The sequence below is a fragment of the Hippichthys cyanospilos genome, chromosome 5 (assembly GCF_059441005.1).
Source record: "Hippichthys cyanospilos isolate Australia breed blue-spotted pipefish chromosome 5, RoL_Hcya_1.0, whole genome shotgun sequence".
Lineage (NCBI taxonomy): Eukaryota > Metazoa > Chordata > Actinopteri > Syngnathiformes > Syngnathidae > Hippichthys > Hippichthys cyanospilos.
Genome location: NC_142373.1, coordinates 245389 through 267424, shown reverse-complemented (window position 1 = coordinate 267424; position 22036 = coordinate 245389). Strand labels below are relative to the sequence as shown.

Below are 22036 nucleotides of genomic sequence, written 5' to 3'. Positions count from 1 at the left end.
AGCCCTCTTTGGGCAGTAGGCGGGATACACCCTGGACCGGTTGCCACCCAATTACAGGGCACACAGAGACGGACAACCATTCACACATCGAATCTTCGCTAAGACAATTTAGAGCGTCCAACACACCTACCATGCATGCATGCATGTTTTTGGAATGTGGGAGGAGACGTGTGTGAGCACGGGGAGTACGTGCAAATTCCGCAGTCTTCCACCGTGCCACCCAATTATTGTTGTATGGTATCTACAGTAGTAGGGGCAACATGGTGGCTGAGTAGTTAGCACATCTGCCTCACGGTTCAGAAATTCTGGGTTAAATTCCAGCTCCGGACTTTTTGAAGTTTGCATATTCTCCCGGGTACTCCGGCTTCCTCCCACAACCACAAAAATATGTATGGTAAGTGAATTGGACACTCCATGTTGGCCTTAGGTGTGTTTGTGAGTGTGAATGGTCATAAGTCTCTGTGTTCCCTGCAATTGGCTGGTCACCAGCTCAGGGTGTACCCCGCCTACTGCCTGAAGACAGCTGCGATGTGCACGCATGCAAGTGACCCTAGTGAGGAAAAGTGGATATAGTCACCTTTGCGTATTTGAAACTCCATTTTAACAAGTACTAGAAATAGTATTAGGTAATACTTACTTTTGCAAGTGATCCTGGAATATATAGTGCAGTGGAGAGTGCAATGAGGTAATATGGATCCAATTTAAAGGTAAAGGTAATTTTAGACCTTTATAACCATTGTTGGGCAAGTTATTTCAAAACAGAACTGCATTATTTATTGAATATTACTGTTATTTAAAAATAATTAGTTACATTCAAATATTATTATATTAATATATTATATATTATATTTTATATTATTAAATTGTATTTGAAATTTGACTATTGCTTTTACATTACTCTCACAATCATAACGGGAAATATGGATTTGCCATTTTCTAAATATAGCTCATTACACATACTGTGCAAGGTTGGCTTAAGCCTCAAACAGTATAAACCATTTGATATGTACTGTATTGTAAACCTTTAAAGACATGAGAAGATGCAGAATCTTTTCTTTAATTTTCATCCTTTTAGTACTAAAACAGAACTATTATTCAAATTCAAGTTCAGTCAGCTAGGTTAAGGATGGAAGTTTTAAAAGTAAATGGGGCTAACGTTAGCAGCTAGCCTGCATCATTGTAATTGTGTTTAACGTACTGTTTAACATGAATTTTTCTATGCTTCATCGTGATACACATTGACCAGAACTTATTTATAGACTATTATTAATAGCAATTGTACAGTGAAATTTGCGTTAGCTTACATTGTTATTATTGCTAGTTGCTATCTTGCTGACAAGATTTTGAAATGCTGGTTAATCCACTGTGGAAAGTGCCAGCATATCTTCTACGTATGACATACTCCGCCAAATTAATTCTAACTAATCTTTTGAGGTGTAAGTGGCATCCCTGACCACCAATTTTGCCTGCTTTGTTTTATCCCCTCTCTCAGTCCTCTGCGTGTTTCATTTTGCTAACTTCACGTTACTATGGCACATTTGTAAATGGTTTGTCATATTACTGGTCCTATTTCACGAAGTGGACAGCTCTTTCGGTGTCACACACAAAGTGCATTTAAATACTGTTTTATATTCATCTTATCTTCATTCCTGACGAACTGAAAGTAATGAGTGTATGTCCTTTGTGTGTACGTATTGTCCATATTTAACCCGTCGTCTTCTGCTGCTGCATTCATCTCTGTTGTAGTAGATACTAACAACAGCAAGTAAACATTATGTCCTGGACTTTTCTCCTCCGATCTTGTTGTGTTTTTGGCAAATTTTGGGAAAAAAAAAAATCACTTACAGGTTAAAAATGCACTGTAATGCATTGTTTTACTCTCATTTGCACCGATTACACCATTACTATTTTACCACGTTACAGTAAAAAGTAATGCACAACATTAATTACATTACTTTTGTAATTGCTACCAAAACAGAATACAATAAATTGAATATTCCTATTGCTATGCTTCCAGAGATTATTTGTATCGCTTAACCTTGCAAGGACTGTGGGTGTCATAGAGACCATCCCAATTGTCTTCAATCAAGAGGCAGGGTGCACTGTTTTTGTTGCAGGCTAAAAACAAAAGAGCCATTAGACAAACAACCATTTACAATTGTGTTCAAACCTTGTGGTGATACGGATTCTTCAATTAGCCTATAATGCTAAGTTTTGGAATGTGGGCGGCAAAAACATACCAAGGCTCGGGGAAAACAGGAAATCTGCACAGAAAGGCCAAAGTCTGAATTTGAACCCATGACATCTTCATCTGCTAACTAGATGGCCACAGTGCCTCCAGAATGACAACAAGTCATACGTATATACAGTCAATCATGGTAGAGGTAGTGTGATGGTCCTAGCCTCACCACTTGCAGTGTTAGATGGAATCATAAGTTAAGTTCTACTCTTAAACAGAACTCATTCAGTCTGAGGCAGAATGTTCGGCCATCTGTTTGTGACCTCAACCTGGTGCACACTTGGGGTCAGCAGCAGCTGAATGATCTAAAACACACAAGAAAGTCTTTTTGAACTCCTTTAAAAATAAATAAATAATGACAGTTGACAGAGTTGACGACTAAAATCCGTATTTGAATCCAAAATGCTGGGGCATGGCCTTAAAATGATCATTGATCCCCTTTCAGTGTTCACTGAGGAAGAGTGAATTAGATGTCTTCACAGAGACGGGAAATACTTGCTACCAGCTACAGAAAACACTTGATTTCAGTTGTTGTTGCTGAGGGAGGCCACACCAGTTACTGAGTGAAGTGGACAAGTAGTGTTATTCCACTCAGGACCAGGTTCATGTGAATATTCATTGTAAGTCAATTAAATCATTTTTTAAAATTTCATTTTTGCTTGCATTGATGATTTTTGTGTACTTTTTACATGCTTTTATTTTCATAAACATTAAAGTAGAGAAACTATTCTAAAATTAGCTATTTAACAACAGGGCAAATAATGTACTTTTTCACAGCACTTAAGGACACTTCCGAATTATTGAAAATGATGCGTTGGCTAATCATTCATCCACCAAGCTGAAAGTGAGGGGATCACTCAAAATTTATAGTGATCTTCTGGAAAAAAACAAATTACTCAAAAGAACATTTCAAAGTGGGGTATCCCATGCGACAGATAAGGGTGTGCTCCTCCTACTTAATTCTCCCCCTTAACAATTCACGTTCTCACCAAGAGTCGGCCTGTAAGAACTAAATGTGTTGGCACTTTCTCGATATAAATACTCATCTACCCTGGGCATAAGAAAGCTGTCAACGAAACGTTTGTTTTCCATTTTTCACCACCCAGAGCACCCAAAGCCGAAGGGCAGACGGGGATTTTTTGGCAGAGACAAGGCGCTATAACAACTCATTCACCCTTTGGTTAAGTCTGAAACATTAACAGATGGGACGTTGTGGTTGGACGTTCATACCAATACAGTACATAGCCTACTGTAGCAGCTGCCATCCCTAAAGCTCATTCATTACTTAACATTTGGCTGAGTGAAAAACACCAGTGAATGTCAAGTGAACTGTAAGATGAGCGATGTCAGAGGTGCGTGATCTGACCCACGCATGGAAATAAGCTGTTGTCGCAACCCCCCTCAACATCCAGCCTACCGTAAATAGATCAAAGCACATCTGTTTGGATATCCGGCAGCTACAGATCTCTAATTGCAAACTGGACCTTAATGGCTTTGAGCGAGCCTTCGGACATTGAGCGGTTTGGACACGGGTGATGCTGAAGCATATGAGTGGAGCGTTAGCGTCGGTAATCGCGAGACGGAGAATTCTCCGGAGCTACGGTGATTGGTGTCTGCTCTCCAGCGGCCTGAAATAGATATCACAACTTCAGCCCAAAGGATCGTATGTCCTTGGGGGTCGGTACTGAGCCCACAGCTGGGACTGTGAGGGAGTGGTTGGAGGATCAAAGCGAGATCAGAGTTGACACTGTTTGTTTCTAATGTGGCATAAACACTTCAGGGAATGAGTTTAGTAGCATTTAATCCCAAATGCCCTGTTCAAATCATTAAAGAAAAAAACGAGAGAACCCAAAGCTGTCAAATTGGGTCCGGCAGAGTCCAAGTTGGTCTCGGCCGGATGGATAAGCACTGCGAGTGACAGGAGAAGCCTCAAGTTGGCCGCTTGTCACAGTGTGACACTGATTCAGCCTAATGAGCGTTGAGCTGTCACCGCACATCTGCCTCGCACTCACTTGTAGAATCTGGCAGAGTCCGAAAAAACCTGCTGCTCGATGCTGGAACTTGAGACAGCCAACACCTCGCTGAGCCTGGCACAGTTTGCCAGAAAACGTCCGACAAGCCAACTTAAACGAGAGATTCAAAAGAAGACACAGGCAAATAAGCTTTGGTCATGCCTCGTCATTTATCCAGAATGACAAGAAATGACCGGATTTCCCACAGTCGATGAATGCTAGTGGCATTTTTCCAACTTTTCTTGCAAAAATACAGACAAGATCGTTTTATGTTTGTCTTTGAAATAGATTGCTTGGTTTTGAAATAACTTTATGACATAACTTGCATGATCATCGATCACATTTGTAACGTCTCAAAGTACTTGTGTGTTTAGGGCCGATGAGAAAAGTGCTGAAATTGACTTTCAATAACACTTTGTCCAACATTGTCCAACCTTTAAGTACATTTTAGTTATTGTTTCCCGACATTGTGCTGCTGTTTAAAGTATTGTTGCTAAAACTAATGCTTTTAACAAGTACAGTATAGTAATTGAAATCATCTGATCACCTACCTGATATAGAAAGGATTGCTGTTGCTTTGTTTGAAAAGAACAAATGTCATCATCCTCGGGTAAAGAACATTTTAAAAAGATGATTGGCATTGAAATTTAACTGTTGACACTAGAGAGCTGAAATTTCACCAAAATGGTGACTACCATCACACCATCAGGAGTGTGCCTTCCTTGACTAAAATACTGCCAGAATAATTTACATTTTGGGTGATGAAGCAGGTTTCAATTATGCTTTTCTCAAATATATATATATATATATATATATATATATATATATATATATATATATATATATATATATATATATATATATATATATATATATATATATATATATATATCAGTGGAGGTCTATGCGTTTCATATTCAGGCCTTCATTGATTCAACTCGAAAAAAATAAAAATTCCCCTCAGAAGTGCACAGACACATTGCTGGGCTACACAGGCTATTTTCCGGAGCATTTAAACATCAATAAACCCGCGTCAGCAATCAAAACTTACCATGATTCATGATACATTCCAAAACATAAAATAATTAACTATAATTTTAAATTATTTGTCCACAAGTCAAATAATCTAAGATTTATGAAGTCCACCAAGACCAGACAAGCTTTAACAACACGTACTCTAAATTACAAATCACAGTTTAATATAAGAACATAATTTCATTTCTTTGACACTAATTGAATATGAATGAAAGGTTATCCCGAAAACATATTAAAATGAAAAAAAATCAAATACGAGTGTGAGTAAAAAAAAAAAAAATCAAGTAGATTTTTCTTTTTCTGCTAAAGGTCTGCAGGTCTGGCTTCACTACACGCTGTGCCTTTAATGCAGATCAGCCATGCAATGATGCATGATTAGCTCAGTTGAGCAACATGTTTTTTTTTCTTTTTTTTAAAATAACTTTATTGAACAACTTCCATTGTTAAACACGGTTGACTAACATAGCATTGCCTTCTTGCAGTGAGCATCTAATCACGTCGCATTCAACGTGAGGCTTCTAGATGGCCACGTTATGACTTGATTAACAATTGCAACTGTCTATTAATTACATGGGCCCATTCACATATGCCTTTGCACACTGCACAGAAGCCTGCAACTCTTGATTGGAAGGCCCTCATATGGGTCATATTGCAGATAGGTTTGATACACAAATTACCTGAATTCGAATTGGCTGAAAACTCCAACCTGAAACTACAACACTTGAAGGAGCATAACAAAATGGATATAATATGACATACAAAGAAAAGAATATGGATAAAAAATTTTATATATAAAATATATAATTAGTAAAAATAAATTTTAAATTAAATTGACTTGTTGACTAGTTGTTTTTATAATCTCTAATCATATATATATATATATATATATATATATATATATATATATATATATATATATATATATATATATATATATATATATATATATATATATATATATATATATATATATATATATATATAAGATTCAGCTGTAATTGAATGGTAACATTTTTTTCATCCGTGCCTCAATCAGCAACTTCCTCACATACATGACAGGTAAAATAAACATCCACTATTGACTTAAAAGAACAAACGCCATGTTCTTTTGATTTAGTCAGTGAAAGATTATGCTAGTCTTATCATGATGTGAGGCGACAACAAGACAATGAGCGAGACTGTATGCCCTATAAGGTGATAACAACGATCCACTCATCTTGTCTGTGATGTGACGCGAGCGGCACGGCGGCGGCGGGTCCACCCATCTGTTTGAGACGGAGTCGAAAAATTCCTCGTGGGCATCCTCGTGGAAAATAGCACAAAGGTTTACCAAACATCATTGTGGCGGTGGCACCAATTATTCTTAATCAAATCAAAAAGCCTCAACCCACTCCTAGAAACACGCTGATCACTCCAATGACAGCAACTGTCAGTCTGCATCCCACCAAAGAGAAGAAGCTGTTGGAATAATTAGTACATGCCCTGTGAATATAACAATAATACAACAGCCCCGATGACATCCAAAATATGCATGTTGCCTTTAGATGACCCGCAAAGTTGCCACAGCTCGGCCTGCAGAATGAGGTGGACATTTTGGGAGTAAGAAATCGATATTGGCTTAGATCAAGCTAAGTATTTGAAAGTTCATTGGACTTTACAATATTCTCCAATAATTACCTAAGATTACTATATAGGAATTTTATGTACATATATATATATATATATATATATATATATATATATATATATATATATATATATATATATATATATATATATATATATATATATATATCCACCTAGGGGAATACTTTTTCAAATACGGTATTATCTGGATGGAGAGATCTCTGTTGATGAAATGAATTTCCATGTCAGGATCGTATTGAGACACACAGAGAAAATTGTATCACAAGTAGGTGTCAAGATAACAGGTTAATTGTGAGGAATTGATTACAGTCATAAATAAAGTGTTTTTGAATCACATTTCTTTCTCTATGGTGATTAAATCTGTTTTTATGCATCAGGCTTCTTGTGCTTGAGTTGGAAAACAAATGTCAGTCACATCCTGGAATGGACACTTGATTTGCTGTTTTTGCCGTGAGGATGACCTGATAGAATCCTGATTTGGGTGGGAGGGCAAGTTCAAGAGCAGAAGATGGACATGAAAATTGCAAGCGCATGCGACAATGGTTGCTCCGATGAATGTAAATTTTTACTTTAAAACACCGCCCTGACAACATACTGGGTAAAAGTTGAGTGATATGCATTCTTCATAAGGAAAAACTTGCTTACCAAAGAAGAAGCTCAAGTTTAGCTTACCACATAAATGCAAAGCACCCAGCTGCAACTGAAGTCACAATTAATGATAGCAAGAAAAAAATCTAACATAGAGACCCATAGCAACACTCTCTGTCAAACTAAATTCAAGAACATCCCCACGTTTGAGCAAGTGTGCAAAGGACAGGCTGGGCGATGTTTGGTTTCAATGTTATTTTGTAATTATTTGACAATTGATAAAAGAATACAGCTCTAGTCCTCCTGATGGTCAAAACGAAAGGTCGATATGCATTTTTATCTCCAGATAAAAATCTGCCATCATACCATTTATCCAAATTAAAAAAAAGAAGATGGTTGAAGTTTTTTTTTCTCAGATGTTTTTAAGGGGGGATTAAAAAGAAATGAATTAGATCAATTAATGACAGACCTTAATTAACGAAGCTCTCATTTATCAAAATGTTTTGACGGCACCAGCATTAAGTTGCTCTGCATGTGTATGATGATTTGGCATTATTGAGAGAATTCTATAGGTTTGCAGATTTATATTATGCCGAGTGAGGTGAGTCTAATGCTGCCCAACCACTGTGGATGATGTAGAGACACTGAGGCTTGTACAACTGCCTGACTGGAACACTGTGTACCCATTTGGAGTGCCAAGAGTGCAAAATGAAACTCAATTTTAGTGCACTCTGTATAAGCGAACAACAAATTGCGTCTGTGTGTCTTGCTCTGTTGGACCCAACTACAGCATTTGAAATGGTGGTCCACAGTATTCTGTTGGCTTGTTAGCACCGCTAGGTGGGTAGTAGTGGTAATGCTCAAGAAGAGTTTGGCTGGCAGGAGTGTCCCACTGTAGAATGGTGTTCCACAGGGTTCAATTTTGGGGTCCCTGCTGTTTTCATTGTGTTTGCTGCCTCTGGGTTCCTTAAGAAAGCATGGTATTTCTTTTCACAGCTATGTGGTTGACGGCCAGATCTTTGTTCCGCTAAGCAAAATGGACGCTTTCTCCTTAATGCCACTTTTGTCCTATCTGGAGGAAATCAAAGGCAAGGCATAACATTTCTTGAATTTCAGTGAAGAAAACACAGACGTTTAGCTTTTGGTACGAGTGGCCCTTGTGCTTTACGTCTCATCTTGTTGACCTAGGCGCCCAGCCAACTCATTTAAAGCCAAAAGTAAGTTGACTGAGTTTAAATTGGACAGCAAATAGGTACTGTTGTTTTTTCTTCAGCTTCCAGCCAAACATAAAGCTTGGTATTGTTTCAATGCTGTATTGTATTTACTGTCTTTATTATATATCATTTTTAAACCCTCTTTGTTTTCATTTGTCTCGTTTTAGTTTTATGTACTGTATCTTATATGCCGGTATTGTTGCTTTCAAAATGTCCTATAAATAATGTGAGGTCTCGATTAAAGTGTGACATGTCTGCAAAAAGTCATTATGAATAGAGAAGTATGCAAAATAACACAAAGCTGCTTAGCAATGAAGGAGACAAGCAAAAGAGTGAGCAGTATCTATATCGGAGTGTGGTGGCAATGATGGTTGCGGTGGTGGTACAGATGTCGGGGTGGGAGAGTGGAGGATGTTGGGTATAGGGGAGAGGGGGTGTTGGTGTGGTGATGATGAGACCAGACACGAGCCACATGAGGCCCCCCTGACAATGTGCCCTGCAGTATGTCCAGCAGTCTGCTTTTGCACGTGCATGCATGAACATACACACAAGCACACGCGCACATACACATTTATTAATTATATAATTTATTTTTTTCTCGTTTTTATAAATCATAATTAATTATAATGAATGAACTACTAAAATATGCAATATTCATATTCAGAATTCCACGACTGCAATTTATGCTGGAAAGTGTATTCTTTTTATTAACACTGCTCCTCTCTTTTTTTTACCAGTCTTACCAGTCTTTTTCACCCTCTTTGCAGCAATTTATTTAGTTCTTTTATCTATCTATCTATCTATCTATCTATCTATCTATCTATCTATCTATCTATCTATCTATCTATCTATCTATCTATCTATCTATCTATCTACCTACCTACCTACCTACCTACCTACCTAGCTTCTGTTCTATATGTATACAATTCCTTGTGTTTGCCTACCCTCTAGCGGTTTTTTATTTAATTGCACGTTTCTGGTTCTAGTTTTACGATAACATTTTTTTACCTAAGTGCTAATATTTTAATATAATTAATCAATTTTATTTTAAGTAAACAAATTAATAAATTCAACCATTGTGGATTGTGTAAAGCTGGAGCTGATTACAGTTCACCTGGGGGACACTTCTGAACCATTGGGCAACCCAGCGCAGGGTACTGAGTATTTATACATCCATCCATCCATCCATCCATCCATCCATTTTTTTTTTTTTTTTTTAGATTCACTTATCCTCACAAGCGTCACAGTCTTGCTAGTGCCTTTCCCTGCTGACTTCGGGCGTGGGACACCCTGAATTGGTTGCCAGCCAATTCAACCAATCACACCTAAGGACAATTTGGTATGTCCAATACACCTGCCATGCATGATTTTTAGAGTGAGGGAGGAAGCCGGAGAAGAGAAGCCACGCGGGCTCGTGGAGGACATGAAAACTCCACAAAGGAAGGCCGGAGTAAGGAGGATTTGAATTCAGGTCCCTGAACTGTGAGGCGGATGTGCTAACCACACATATGGAAAATGTAGTCTTCAATGATAATTTGCTTTTGTTCCATATTTATGATGTTCAATAAGTAATTTATTTAAATTTTTTTTTTTTTTTTTTTTTTTTTTTTTTAGAGTTTATTCATTGAAAGTCGTGAATTTATCGGTTTTCTTGCTGACCTGAATGATTTGATATGCTCCTTTGTTGGAATGCTTACTTCAATTTAGTGGATGGCCTCATTTGTTGTTTGATTTATTAAGCCTGTTTGAATTAATTCTTTGTGTGTTTATTCAAGTGGACGACTCACCGACTATCAAAGCAGTTAAAATCCCTGGATGGTCTAGATCTGCATACTGCACTGTATTATGTGGAATCTGTAACTTTTGAAAAATTCTTCTCACAAAAAAACAAAAAACAAAAGACTTAACAGTATTGCCCCCAACACAAACAAAATGACAGAGAAGTTTGCTTCGCACGCGATGTACTCGAGAAGAGAAAAACATCCCAAATTTGCCAAGGCAGCGTTTGTGGAACCATGCTGGCACCCGCACACATGTTGCGGTCACCACAAGTCAATTCCAGTTTGGGTCAGCAACACAGCAGACTGGTCCACCTTCACCATGAGGGCGTCTTTAAAACGATACAGCCTCTGGGGAGGTGTTCTGTCTCGGGCCGCAGTTTCACCATTGACTATTATTGTATAATTCTCTTCAAATCACCCTCCTGACCTCACCCCCCTCTCTGGAAGGCCACCCTTGCCTTCACCAGCAGAGAAAGGTCACATTTCTGAGAAGTGACTTCCATACCAGTTCCACGCTGGGTCGTCACTTTCAATTTCCTGAGACCTTTCACGTCACACACTCATCAGCCCAGAAAGACAACCACACAAGCACACACAACGCACACACACACCACACCACAAGGTGCTTCACATGACCTAATTACTCAGTGTACTTATAAGTTACTGTTGACTTTACAGAATAACAAGAATGTGAGAGAAAGTTCAACTGTTCATAGGATAAATGATTAGTAAGTAACTATGCATGGCACCGTGCCGTCATTGCAACCGAACGCAGGTGATAACCACACCTGACTGCTGACAATGTGTGTAACCTTTTGCCGAGTGGAGGCCATCTATTTCGATTACACCACCTGTGACGTCGCTGGACGTGATACTACATTATGTCCAGTTTTTATAATCACTTTACTCATTCAAGCTGTAGTACAGTAACCGCAGTGGCTCGGTAAGGGAGGTTGTGTTGCTTTGCTTGTGAGGAAACAAAATCATTTCAAATTCGTTTTTAATAGCTGGAAGCACGGAACACAAAAGGTTCTGTTTTCTTCGGAGACCTCTCTGTTTTGGATTAGGTAGTGGTTTGCCTAACAGGTGTCATTCATTTTTGGCAGTTATGTTCTTTGATTGTTTGCATTTACGTTTACAGCTGTTGTTTTTGTGTGTCTTTTTATTTTATTCTGTTTGTTTCTTTGTTTCCAGTTGTATTTTTTGTTGTTTGCCTGTTCATTTGCCTAATTTCTGTATTTGCAGCATTAATGTTAATGTCAGCCACTGTATCAAGTAGCTGAGTATATTTTGGGATGAGTTGTCACACACGTGTGATGCATAGTTTCTGCTCAAGAGCACCTCAACATCTGGCATCTTTCCAACAACAACATGCACATTTAAATGTTGCTGAAATGGGGCTTGGTTAGCCACATAGTTATCACAGTATATATCTGCATCTTTTGAACCATTCTCCGAAAACTGGCGTTTTGCACAATGTGCATGTGTTGCTGGTAAATTAGGGTATACCACATGAATGTAAGTTCTTAAAATAAAAAAATACATAGAAAAAACATGTTCCATTTACCACTTCTGACACACACAAACACATGACACCTTGAGTTAACCTTTTCACAAGCACATGTGCTAGCCTCCGAGCTAATACAACCACATTGTACTGCATTGCAAAAAATGCTGCAGTAATCATTGGCACATTGTCATGTTTGGTTTTTGTTAGGTGTACATTGGTTATTCACAAAATCTTTTGGGGATCTTTGACCTGAATTATCTGGATGGTTTGAGTATTGAGTATTTTGAAATGTTCGTTTTGAATCATTTTGCTATTTTGGTTGTATAAGTTAGTCGATTAGATTTCTGGTTTGAATTAGCTACAAGTTTGTTACTTTCTAATTTAAAAATATTTGCTTATTCATTCATTTCATGTAGTTAATAGTTTGTTGGTAAGCACATTTGTTTCAGGATTTCATTCGTTATTGTAAGTGTGCTCTGACAGCTGAATAGCTTGTTTGTTCCATCAATGTCAATGTCAGTGTACTGGTTTGAGTTATATTTCCAAGATTGTAACTCTATCTATCTATCTATCTATCTATCTATCTATCTATCTATCTATCTATCTATCTATCTATCTATCTATCTATCTATCTATCTATCTATCTATCTATCTATCTATACAGACATACATACATAGATACATACATACATAGATACACATATATATATATATATATATATATATATATATAAATATATATACTTGATTGTATATATGGATTTTATGCAATGCATTTATATGTTCAAAAAAGTATAACTCAAACAAAAGAAGACAGAAGACGATGCTATCGAAGTATTGATTTTAAGTTTGAGCTGCTATTTTACTCTGCAGTATTCTGTTGATGTTATCTTGTTAATATGTATACAGTATTTATTTATCTGTTTATTAAAATGCACTTATATTGATCATTTCTAATCTGACTCAAAATATTTTGCATTTTAATGCAGTAAATGAGTTTTTACAGTGCATGGTACCATCCAAAAAAAACAAAAAAAATTCTGGTTGGCTGTGCATGTGAAAAAAAAAAGGGGGTGGGAACTGAGTGTCTGACAAATGTATTTCCAAGTATTAAATCTCATGATGCCATGAGTGGAAGCGCACACAGCAGTACAAGCAGTCAACTATTGCCTATTAAGTATAGTAGTTAATTCCTTATTTCCATTTACCGCAACCTTCGTTAGTTAGATGGCTGCTGATAACACCACCAACCAGAGCAGCTGTGATGTGTTCATCTACCAGCAAGCTGCCATTGTCCTCTTCCCTGTTTTCTACTCTCTAGTGTTCATCTTCAGCGCATGCAGCAACGTGTTGGTCATCGCGGTGATTTGCCAGAGACGGCAGAAATTGAACTCCACCTCTGTATACCTGCTAAACCTGGCCTTATCGGACACTCTGTTCACATTAACACTGCCGGGCAGGATCGTTTACTACATTCTGCGCTTTGACTGGCCTTTCGGTGACTTCCTGTGCAGGATGAGTACACTCCTGTTCTTCGCCAATACATATGCAGGTAAGCAAGACGGGCAAGGCTATTGCATATTGATACACACATTCCAATCAATTGGGCGGCCAAAGTGGTGGTAATAGTTTGATGAAGGCTAGCAGGTAAAATATTAATGAGAAAAAAATGGACATTTCCAACACAATTGCATCCTAAACAGTATTAAACTAGGCTCACCGGATGGCAATTTTTCTACCAATAAACTTGTAGAAACTAAGTTGCATCACATTCGTCAATAAGTGTTTGTAGCAACCTCCACTGGCAAATTTGTAGGCACACTGAAAACCAAAGTTTGGTGAAATTTTACTCTACATGTAGAGTCTAGTACACCTTTAAGCCTGGCATCAAGCCATTACAATGTAAACACCGAATGACAATGTGTCTCTCTGGTGGAATGGAAACTTAATGCTCTAACTTATGAACCTTGCAAAAAAAAAAAAAAAACTCCCATTTTGGAGCAGTCTTTTTTTTTCTTTTTAAATGCAACTACCACTACTATTTTTAACTTCATACTATCAATCAATCAATCAATCCAAATGTATTTTTATAGCCCTGAATCACCGAAGTCTCAAAGGGCTTTACGGGTGAAAAGAGGTCATGTCGAGACTTCTTTTGAAAAAAAAAAGTTATACGGACATCTTTTCGTTGGTACACAACAGTATCCCCTGCTCAAAGCTCGCAGAAGGGGAAGGAAAAACTCAAAAACCCCAATTTGAGGAAAATCAATCAATCATACTAGCTTATGCTAGTGTTATTATGCTACTGTTATGAACTGTTTATTATTATACATAACAGTAACCTAATACTACCACATAATACAACAACAAAAAATATAGAGCGATCAGTTATTTCTTGATCAAAAATAAAAACTTCTCTTGTCAACGTCCTCTGGTAATTTTGTGGTAGGTTTCGTAATTTGTTTCAATTTTTAAAGTTTACAAGCTAGTGTTTCTTCCCCCCAGGTATTGGCTTCATGACCTGCATTAGTCTGGATCGCTATATGGCCATTGTTCACCCTCAGCGGCTGCGCTGTCTGCGACGGGTCAAGATGGTCCGCTGGGTATGCTGTTTAGTGTGGGCTCTGGTGTCCGCTCAGGTTGCTCCTTTACTGTTTCGCAGCATGCTGCAGCATCACAGGGGCAGAAGGACCTGCATGGAGTACTTCAACCTCGATAGCTCCCTGTTTACGCCGCACTTCCTGCTCCCGGCCTGCGTCTTCTCGTTCTGCTGCCCACTTGGCGCCATCCTTGCCTCCTATGCCAGCATCCATTTGAAGCTGCGGGCGGCAGCCAAGCGGATCCCTGCGTCGAGGAGGAACCAACGAGCCAGCGGCATTATCCTCCTCATCTTTGTTACCTTCCTTGTGTGCTTCAGCCCGTATCACCTCAATGTGATGCAATTCATGTGCAGAAGGATGCACCACAAGGTCTCGTGTGAGGAGTTGAGGGGCTTCAAGTTGTCCTCCCAGGTGGGAAATCACTTTATCAACCGTGTTCTTCATAATAATGTTCAAAGGAATTTTTTATATTCCTACTGTATATCTATCTATCCAAGTATGATGGGGTCTTGTTCATTAGTGAGGGTAGGATAGACAGGCGGATGGAAGCAGCATCTGCTCTGCTGCAGACGTTGTACCGGTCCGTTGTGCAATATAAAAAGGTGAACCAAAAGTTCTGAAGTTCGCGATCGAAACAACGAGATCCCGGATACAAGCAGCCGAAAAGCGTTAGAAAGTGGATGGATGGCTGGATGGATGCATTGTGTAAATTCATTTAAACTTTGTGTAGTATGTTGTCCAATTCTTTGTACTTTACATCAAAGGCATTTTACGTCAAAGGGAAAAAATAGTGACTAGACAGTGAAAAAAAGAAAATATATCAAAGAGATAACATATTGCACATCTGCTTTATTAATCTTGTGCCATATATGATCAAGGTGGCTATATTAGCCTGTTGTTATTAAGGGTGGTAAGAGAAATAAAAACAATTACCCCACATGCTAGAAGTTATTAGTTTATCAGTTAAACATCATAAAATGCCATCCTTTTAAAACAGGTTGTCAGAAGTACAAAAAAACACCCCAATGTTCATCATAATCCTGCACAGCAATGCTAGAGTCACCTGATTTGGTTAGAAAATAGCGCTCAAACTCCTTATCGCGATCAATTATTATTTCAAGTAGAACTCCTGGTATTGCCTATTAAAATATTTATTTGTCTTGTTAGTTAAAGGGGTTTCTCTTGTTTCTTGATTGTCCCTTTTCCCCTTCCAGAAGAAATTTTCCTTTGATTTCCTATGAGTGCAATTTTGGGTCTCAAGTGATCGGAATGAATAAAAAAGAATCTGGTCAGTTTTTCAAAATAAAATATATCACACTCAGCTAAAACATAAGATGAAAACATTTCATTATTTCATTATACTTATTATACATAAGTTGAGACACTTCTACCAAAAATCATTAGTGTTATTATGCATCCCTCATTGTGACAAATATCTCTGACAGCATATTTATTCAATGCATTAGCATGTTTCTAATGTTCAAACAAAGACCCGTGTACCAGTAAACACCCATGCTTTAAAAGTGAATTTTGCTTTACCAGGCTAAAGACTAATTCCGACCAGGCCTAATATTACCACTACAACTTTCACAACATGAACATAGAAGGCAAAGTATAATACATTTGTCCCTGTGAGAACTGACAGAGCACTGTCCTCATTTCCGCAGAGTGAAATGGCCACTGATAACAGTAATAATTAACGTATTAATCTTGTCACAGATTACCGTCTCACTCATGAATTTCAACTGCTGCTTGGACCCGGTCATCTACTTCTTCGCCATTAAAACATACAAGAAGCAACTCATGAGCCTGTTTAAGGACTGCCTGTGCACTTCGTCCGACGCAAGCTCTTCCCAAACAGCCGAGAACAGCAGCAACAGTAGCTGAGAAGACAATATCAACACAGCCTAATCCAACAAACAAAAGGCATTTCATTTCACATCTATTCTGTAGTTTAGGTACACCTTAACATTTGTAGTGCTCTCTTTGTGTAAAGTTTAAAGAAATCTTTGGATAAAGCAGGTTTTAGTGAATTTGTGACAAAACTGACCAAAATAAATGCATTTTAAAATCCCTCCTCAACTACCTGTTTTAGCTACGTCACAAGGGGAAAACATTTGAAACATTTCTCAGTAAGAGGCATTTCTACGAGCGTGGGAGGCATTGTGGTGAATGCCAATCCCACTTCCTCATCTCCTGTTCCTATACAAACTCACGCACATGCGTGTTGTGTGTTTGTGTGTGTGTTGGCACAAGTCAAACACTTACCTAGCAGGAGTCTACATTTAATACTTACATGAAATGCTATTTTTCCAACTATCTTTTCTCATTTTCATTGTGTCTGTCCGACTCTTGACAACTTGACAACAAATCATTTGTGTCATTATTATTATTTTTATTATTATTGTGCAAACAGCTTTTATGCTGCATAAAAACCACTGTGATACTGACTATAAGTCTCATGTTTTGTCATAGTTCAGCCAGCCCTGCAAGTTATACTAAGATGTGATTTGTGTACATTAAAATTAGAGCTCAGGCCAGCACCCAAATTCCTGAAGCTGACTTTCTTATATCCAGACTCAAGGATTGCATGCTCCACACAGACCAGGAGAAACGTATCCATGCTTTAATCCAAGATTATCAATGGACTTGGTTATTTTACGGACTTCTCACTGGACTCCCTCAAAGGAGCATCAAACAGCTTATTCTGCTCGTGCACTGACCAGAATAAAGAGAAAAAATGCCAAAAGAAGAGAAGTCAGCCCCTAGTGTAAAGGCTTTTAAATGCAGGCTTTTTTTTTTTTTTTTTTTTTACAATTTCCTTCTTTTTTTTTCACTGAAGAAAAAAAATATATTTTTGTTTTTAAATAATAACTTTTTTTCAGTTTTCTATTTTGTGTAAACGTTGTCAATGCTTGTATTTTTATAAGATACTGTACTTTTGTTTTCTCTGCTTTGCTTCTGAATGTTTTGAAATGTTGTGTTGGCAAAACTCATAGTTTTTTTTTTAAGTATTTGCTTATGTGTCAAATGTACCGTGTAAATAAAGCTGCCTTACCTTACCCATCCAATCTCCAAAATAAAAGTATTAGCTGGCTGTTTTCATAGTGTGAAACCACCAACTCCAGAAAAACATGACTAGTTTCGCAATTTGAATCATGTCCATTGTAAACAAATGATGAATGAGTTTAAATCCCCCATCAGCCTTCAACCCTCACATCTCAAGATTGTTTCGCTTCATTCTTTAACAATGTAGAATTTGTAGAATCTACGCATTGTAATGTTGGACGGCAAAGTGATTGGAAGAATTTGAGAAATGAGAAAGATCAGAAGGATTACATCTAACTACAGCAAATAAATGTTAGACCCTCAATAAATGTGTTCGTAAGATCGTGGAATGTCAGCATGTGCAGAACATGTGATTAAAAAAAATATACATATGTGGCTTTGTCTTTGCTGTTTTGTGACTTTGTTGTATCAGTTTTGTGATAGCATGCGAAGAGTAAAGATCTCCACTAGCACAGCAACGTGTGGTTTCTTCGCCTCGCCACATTGGTGACCCCGACATGATGGGTGACCCCGGATGTGGCAAGATGAAGAAACGCACGATGCTGTTTTAGTATACGTCTTTACTCTTCACTTGTCAACACAAAACTGATACAACAAAGTCCAAAACAGCAAAGACAAAGCCAACAGGTTCAAAGCATCAAAGGATCATAGCGACATGCCTACTGGGTGAGAGACATGGTCCTAGTGTCCGCCACAATACATATGTTGGCAATAAAAGGCACAACAATGGGCATGTACCAACTGTAAGTGTCTGTGAATGTTTTTAGGAGATAAAAGTAACTGTAGCCTGCTTAAGTAATAATGGCATTCTTTATACCTATTCACCTTGATAATACGTTCTTTTTAGTGTATTATTTTGTGTCAAGATGGTGTTATCAAGAGGTGGATTAAGTCAGTACAATGACAGTCCCAATTAAACTTGCCGACAGCCCCTGTGGCTAAATTGCTAGAACAACAAGATAATGTTCTGACTTCTATTATGCCACTTGATATCATGTCTTCCTATCATGTCTTCCTGTAGTAATTGTAACGTTCTTGCTCCTCTCACTAAGCAAGGGCATGGACGAACAACCACCGTAGTTGCACTAACTCTCTTCTGCCAGAGTATGGCACTGTTCTCCCAAATACTACATGAAAGTCCAAGTAAACCCTGTCTGCTCTAGCATACGTTCATTCAACAATTTCCTTTACCCCTTGTTTTCATAGGGTGATGGCAAGCCTAGATTCACAGTGATGGACAATATAAACTTTCAACAACTGATATGTATGTATATATATTTGAACTACATACAGTATTACTCTATTTTCTGTTGATTTCAGAAAAACTCAAAATAATTGTTTTTGGTTTCAGTAAATCAAAGTGAAGATCCTACTCGTGGCATCTTATAAACTATAACCATCACAATGCATTTATTTGTGAATAAAATCCTTTGGGCTGTTTTCAATCATCACAGGATTTTTGTTTTTCAAAACATAGTTTGTTCACCTAATAAATGGCAGGAACTCACTGTGGAGATTGTGAAAGCTGGCTCAAAATTTAGACAGCCAAAAACCTGTAATAAAGATACAATTGAACAACAAACGATTTAATGGAGCTGGAAGCAACAGATCCCAGACAAACAATAGTGGTCAGCGCCCTCAAAATACCTGTGTAATATTTTTCTAGAATAGAATAGAATAGAATGTTCTCGATTACTATTGTTCAAACAGACAACAACATTGGCGATTTGAAGGACTGAGAACTGCTGCACCTGTCCATGCTTCCATCCTATCGCTCTACATAAATACAATAAATAACTGTACCAAAGAAAATATTTAACATTGAAAGAAAGCATTTAACATTACAACACAGCACATAACATGACTCTGTGACATTTCCATATATACTCACTCAAAAATAATGGACTTTACAGAAGAGTAGAGCGGGATGAAAAGCACATGGTCATATTGACAGTGGCGATGTTTCCAAAACAATGTACAGCATGGACAGAGGGTGGTCATGTTAGCAGGGAAGAGATTACTGTACTTCAAGTTAAATACAGACTAGATGTACAGTTAGCTTCACATATGCCACAGGCACACCGCTCAAATGGGACATGTATTTATGCCTGTTGTTCTTACTGGAGTGTGTAATGTACATCTCTCAAACAGGTTATAAAATGCACAGCTAAGCTATGGCATCTAAAAAAGGAAGTGCTATATCATCGAGGTAACTTGATCAAATGGACATGATTATTCTTTATCAAGTGGCAATAGTTTGGTTTTCCAGTTGAAGTAAGGGATGGTGAAATATTAGCAAATATGACAAAAACTGTTTGTAAATACTGCAACAAAAAAAAGGCCACATACCACAGGTAACGCGAAACATATGCATTTTGTTTAAATATTCGGTATTAGGAAAGATGAAAAATGAGCCTGGCTCATTTATTTACATTCATGCACTAGATCAGCGGTCAGCAACCTGCGGCTCTGGAGCCACATGCGGCTCTTTCATCCTTATGTTGCAGCTCTCTGTGGTTTGGGAATATAAAACAATGCATTGTTCAGAAAACAGCAAAAACAGCAAACTGAAATATAGCGCCGCTTTCCTGATTAAAAGCACAAAGTAATATATAACTGAATATTAAAAACTATAGTGCTTGAAGAATTCTTAACACAAAATACATGTCATCTTATTGCGTCTGCGTGTAAATGACGATAAACTCAAAACATTGGGTCAGTCTACTACTTTCTTGAAAAAACCAAGAAGGTAAAAACCTGTTTGGGATGAAAAGAGCACCTAAACACGAAATACAGCAAGGCCTTCCAAATTAAAAGCAAATATTAAAAAATATGATAATACAGGTAAGTAAACAACACAAACTGGAGTGCTTGATGAGTTCTTAACACTGAATAAATCTTATCGTAATGCCCCCGTTTGTGAACATGGTTGGATCAGACATGGATTTTATATATATACAGTATATATATACGAAAGGAACCTCTCATAATGGTGTTCTCATGAGCAATCAATGAGCTGAGGTGGCTCTTCTTATCTCTTTATTAAACCGTGAACCGCATGACATGATTTTTAAGTAGAAAGCAGATTGCCATGCCAAACAGGTGAGGACAGATAGGAAACAGGTAAGAGATAAAAGAGCAAGTGTAGCTATTTGATGGACTGTTAATGATGATCGATCACTCTGCAGGCCTTGCTTTTTGCTACAGGTACATATTAAAGTACAAAGTAAAACACACGGTAGATAAAATGTATATGCTGAATTTCAAATCAGCACTCATGAAATCGATCCCGAACCCTGCAAAATGGCTAGCTCAGACATGTTTAGTCCCTTAATCTGCTGCAGATCGATGACTCAGTATCACCATACTATAAGTTAAGGTAGACTAGGTTTAGTTGTATTACCGGTACATTCAGGAATTCTTTTAAGGTTACGGTATTTATTTATTTTGGTGTTACACCAGTAAGACCTGAAAAAGAGCCTGTCTATTTCCATGATATCCTATAGGAGTACATTTTGGAAAATCAGAGTGGTGTATTTGATTAACACTGTCAGAGAAGTACTGATTTAACAAAATGTTTCTAATTGTGGAAGATCTGCACTATTTTGCTCACCATGTTTAGAATTGAAATGACAGAAATATAGTAGACAAATTTTTCAGAATGATGCGTCCGAATAAACCACAACAGATGCTGATTAATGCATTGCTTTCTCACAAAGTTGACATTAACTGTATCATCATGTTAGCTTTATCAAGACGGAATGTTTGATACAACTCCATTATTTCATTACATTGTAAACATAATGAATTTAGTTTTGTTGGCTAGTCAACATTGAGGGCTTTGAATAAAGCTATTTATTCTATTTTTTTTGTTTCAATTCGTTAATAAGGGTTTAATACAAACAAGAACCAGTCTGCTGAGAGTGTTGAGGTGTCGTTTTGTTCGAAACACGGAGCAAGCCACAGTCGTTTCCTGTGCAAATATTGCAATCTTATCTCAACCGCATGTTGAACAAATCAGCTCAGTGTCACGCTTGTTTATCTGTGCACTGCACTCACCAACGTCAAAGTCAAGAGTGATGTCGTTAATACTAATAAAAAAGTGTTACAAATGAGAAGAGATTGTGAGTTGCTTTTGTGACCCACAACATTTGCTCTAAACTAGGGGTGTCCAAAGTCGGTCCTCGAGGGCCGCCGTCCTACATGTTTTCCAGGTTTCGTTTCCTGACACACCTGATTCAAATTCAGCTCATCAGCAAGTTCAGCAGAAACCTGATAACGATCCTGATCATTTGAATCAGGTGTGTCAGGAAAAGAAACCTGGAAAACATGCAGGACAGC

At 37.8% G+C, this 22036-nt stretch overlaps 1 protein-coding gene across 2 annotated transcripts; it reads left to right on the top strand.

The window, feature by feature from the left end:
- The first annotated feature begins 344 nt into the window (after nt 1-344).
- LOC148423084 (G protein-coupled receptor 183-like) lies at nt 345-16610 on the top strand. 2 transcript variants are annotated; one of them, XM_088415457.1, is made up of 4 exons: nt 345-394; nt 13348-13578; nt 14532-15037; nt 16346-16610. In XM_088415457.1, exons 1-4 carry the CDS (start codon nt 388-390, stop codon nt 16511-16513), a joined length of 912 nt encoding a protein of 303 aa, XP_088271583.1. In that variant the 5' UTR covers nt 345-387; the 3' UTR covers nt 16514-16610. The 2 variants fall into 2 exon arrangements, with proteins under 2 accessions (XP_088271583.1, XP_088271581.1); XM_088415455.1 differs by lacking the exon at nt 345-394 and having other exon boundaries at nt 13254-13578.
- The last annotated feature ends 5426 nt before the right edge of the window (nt 16611-22036 follow it).

Coding starts and splice junctions, on each gene's coding strand:
- LOC148423084 (XM_088415455.1), top strand. CDS start 13,254: ATGGCTGCTGATAACACCACCAACCAGAGCAGCTGTGATGTGTTCATC. Junction 13,579..14,531: donor CTTCGCCAATACATATGCAG/GTAAGCAAGACG, acceptor TCTTCCCCCCAG/GTATTGGCTTCATGACCTGC. Junction 15,038..16,345: donor GCTTCAAGTTGTCCTCCCAG/GTGGGAAATCAC, acceptor ATCTTGTCACAG/ATTACCGTCTCACTCATGAA.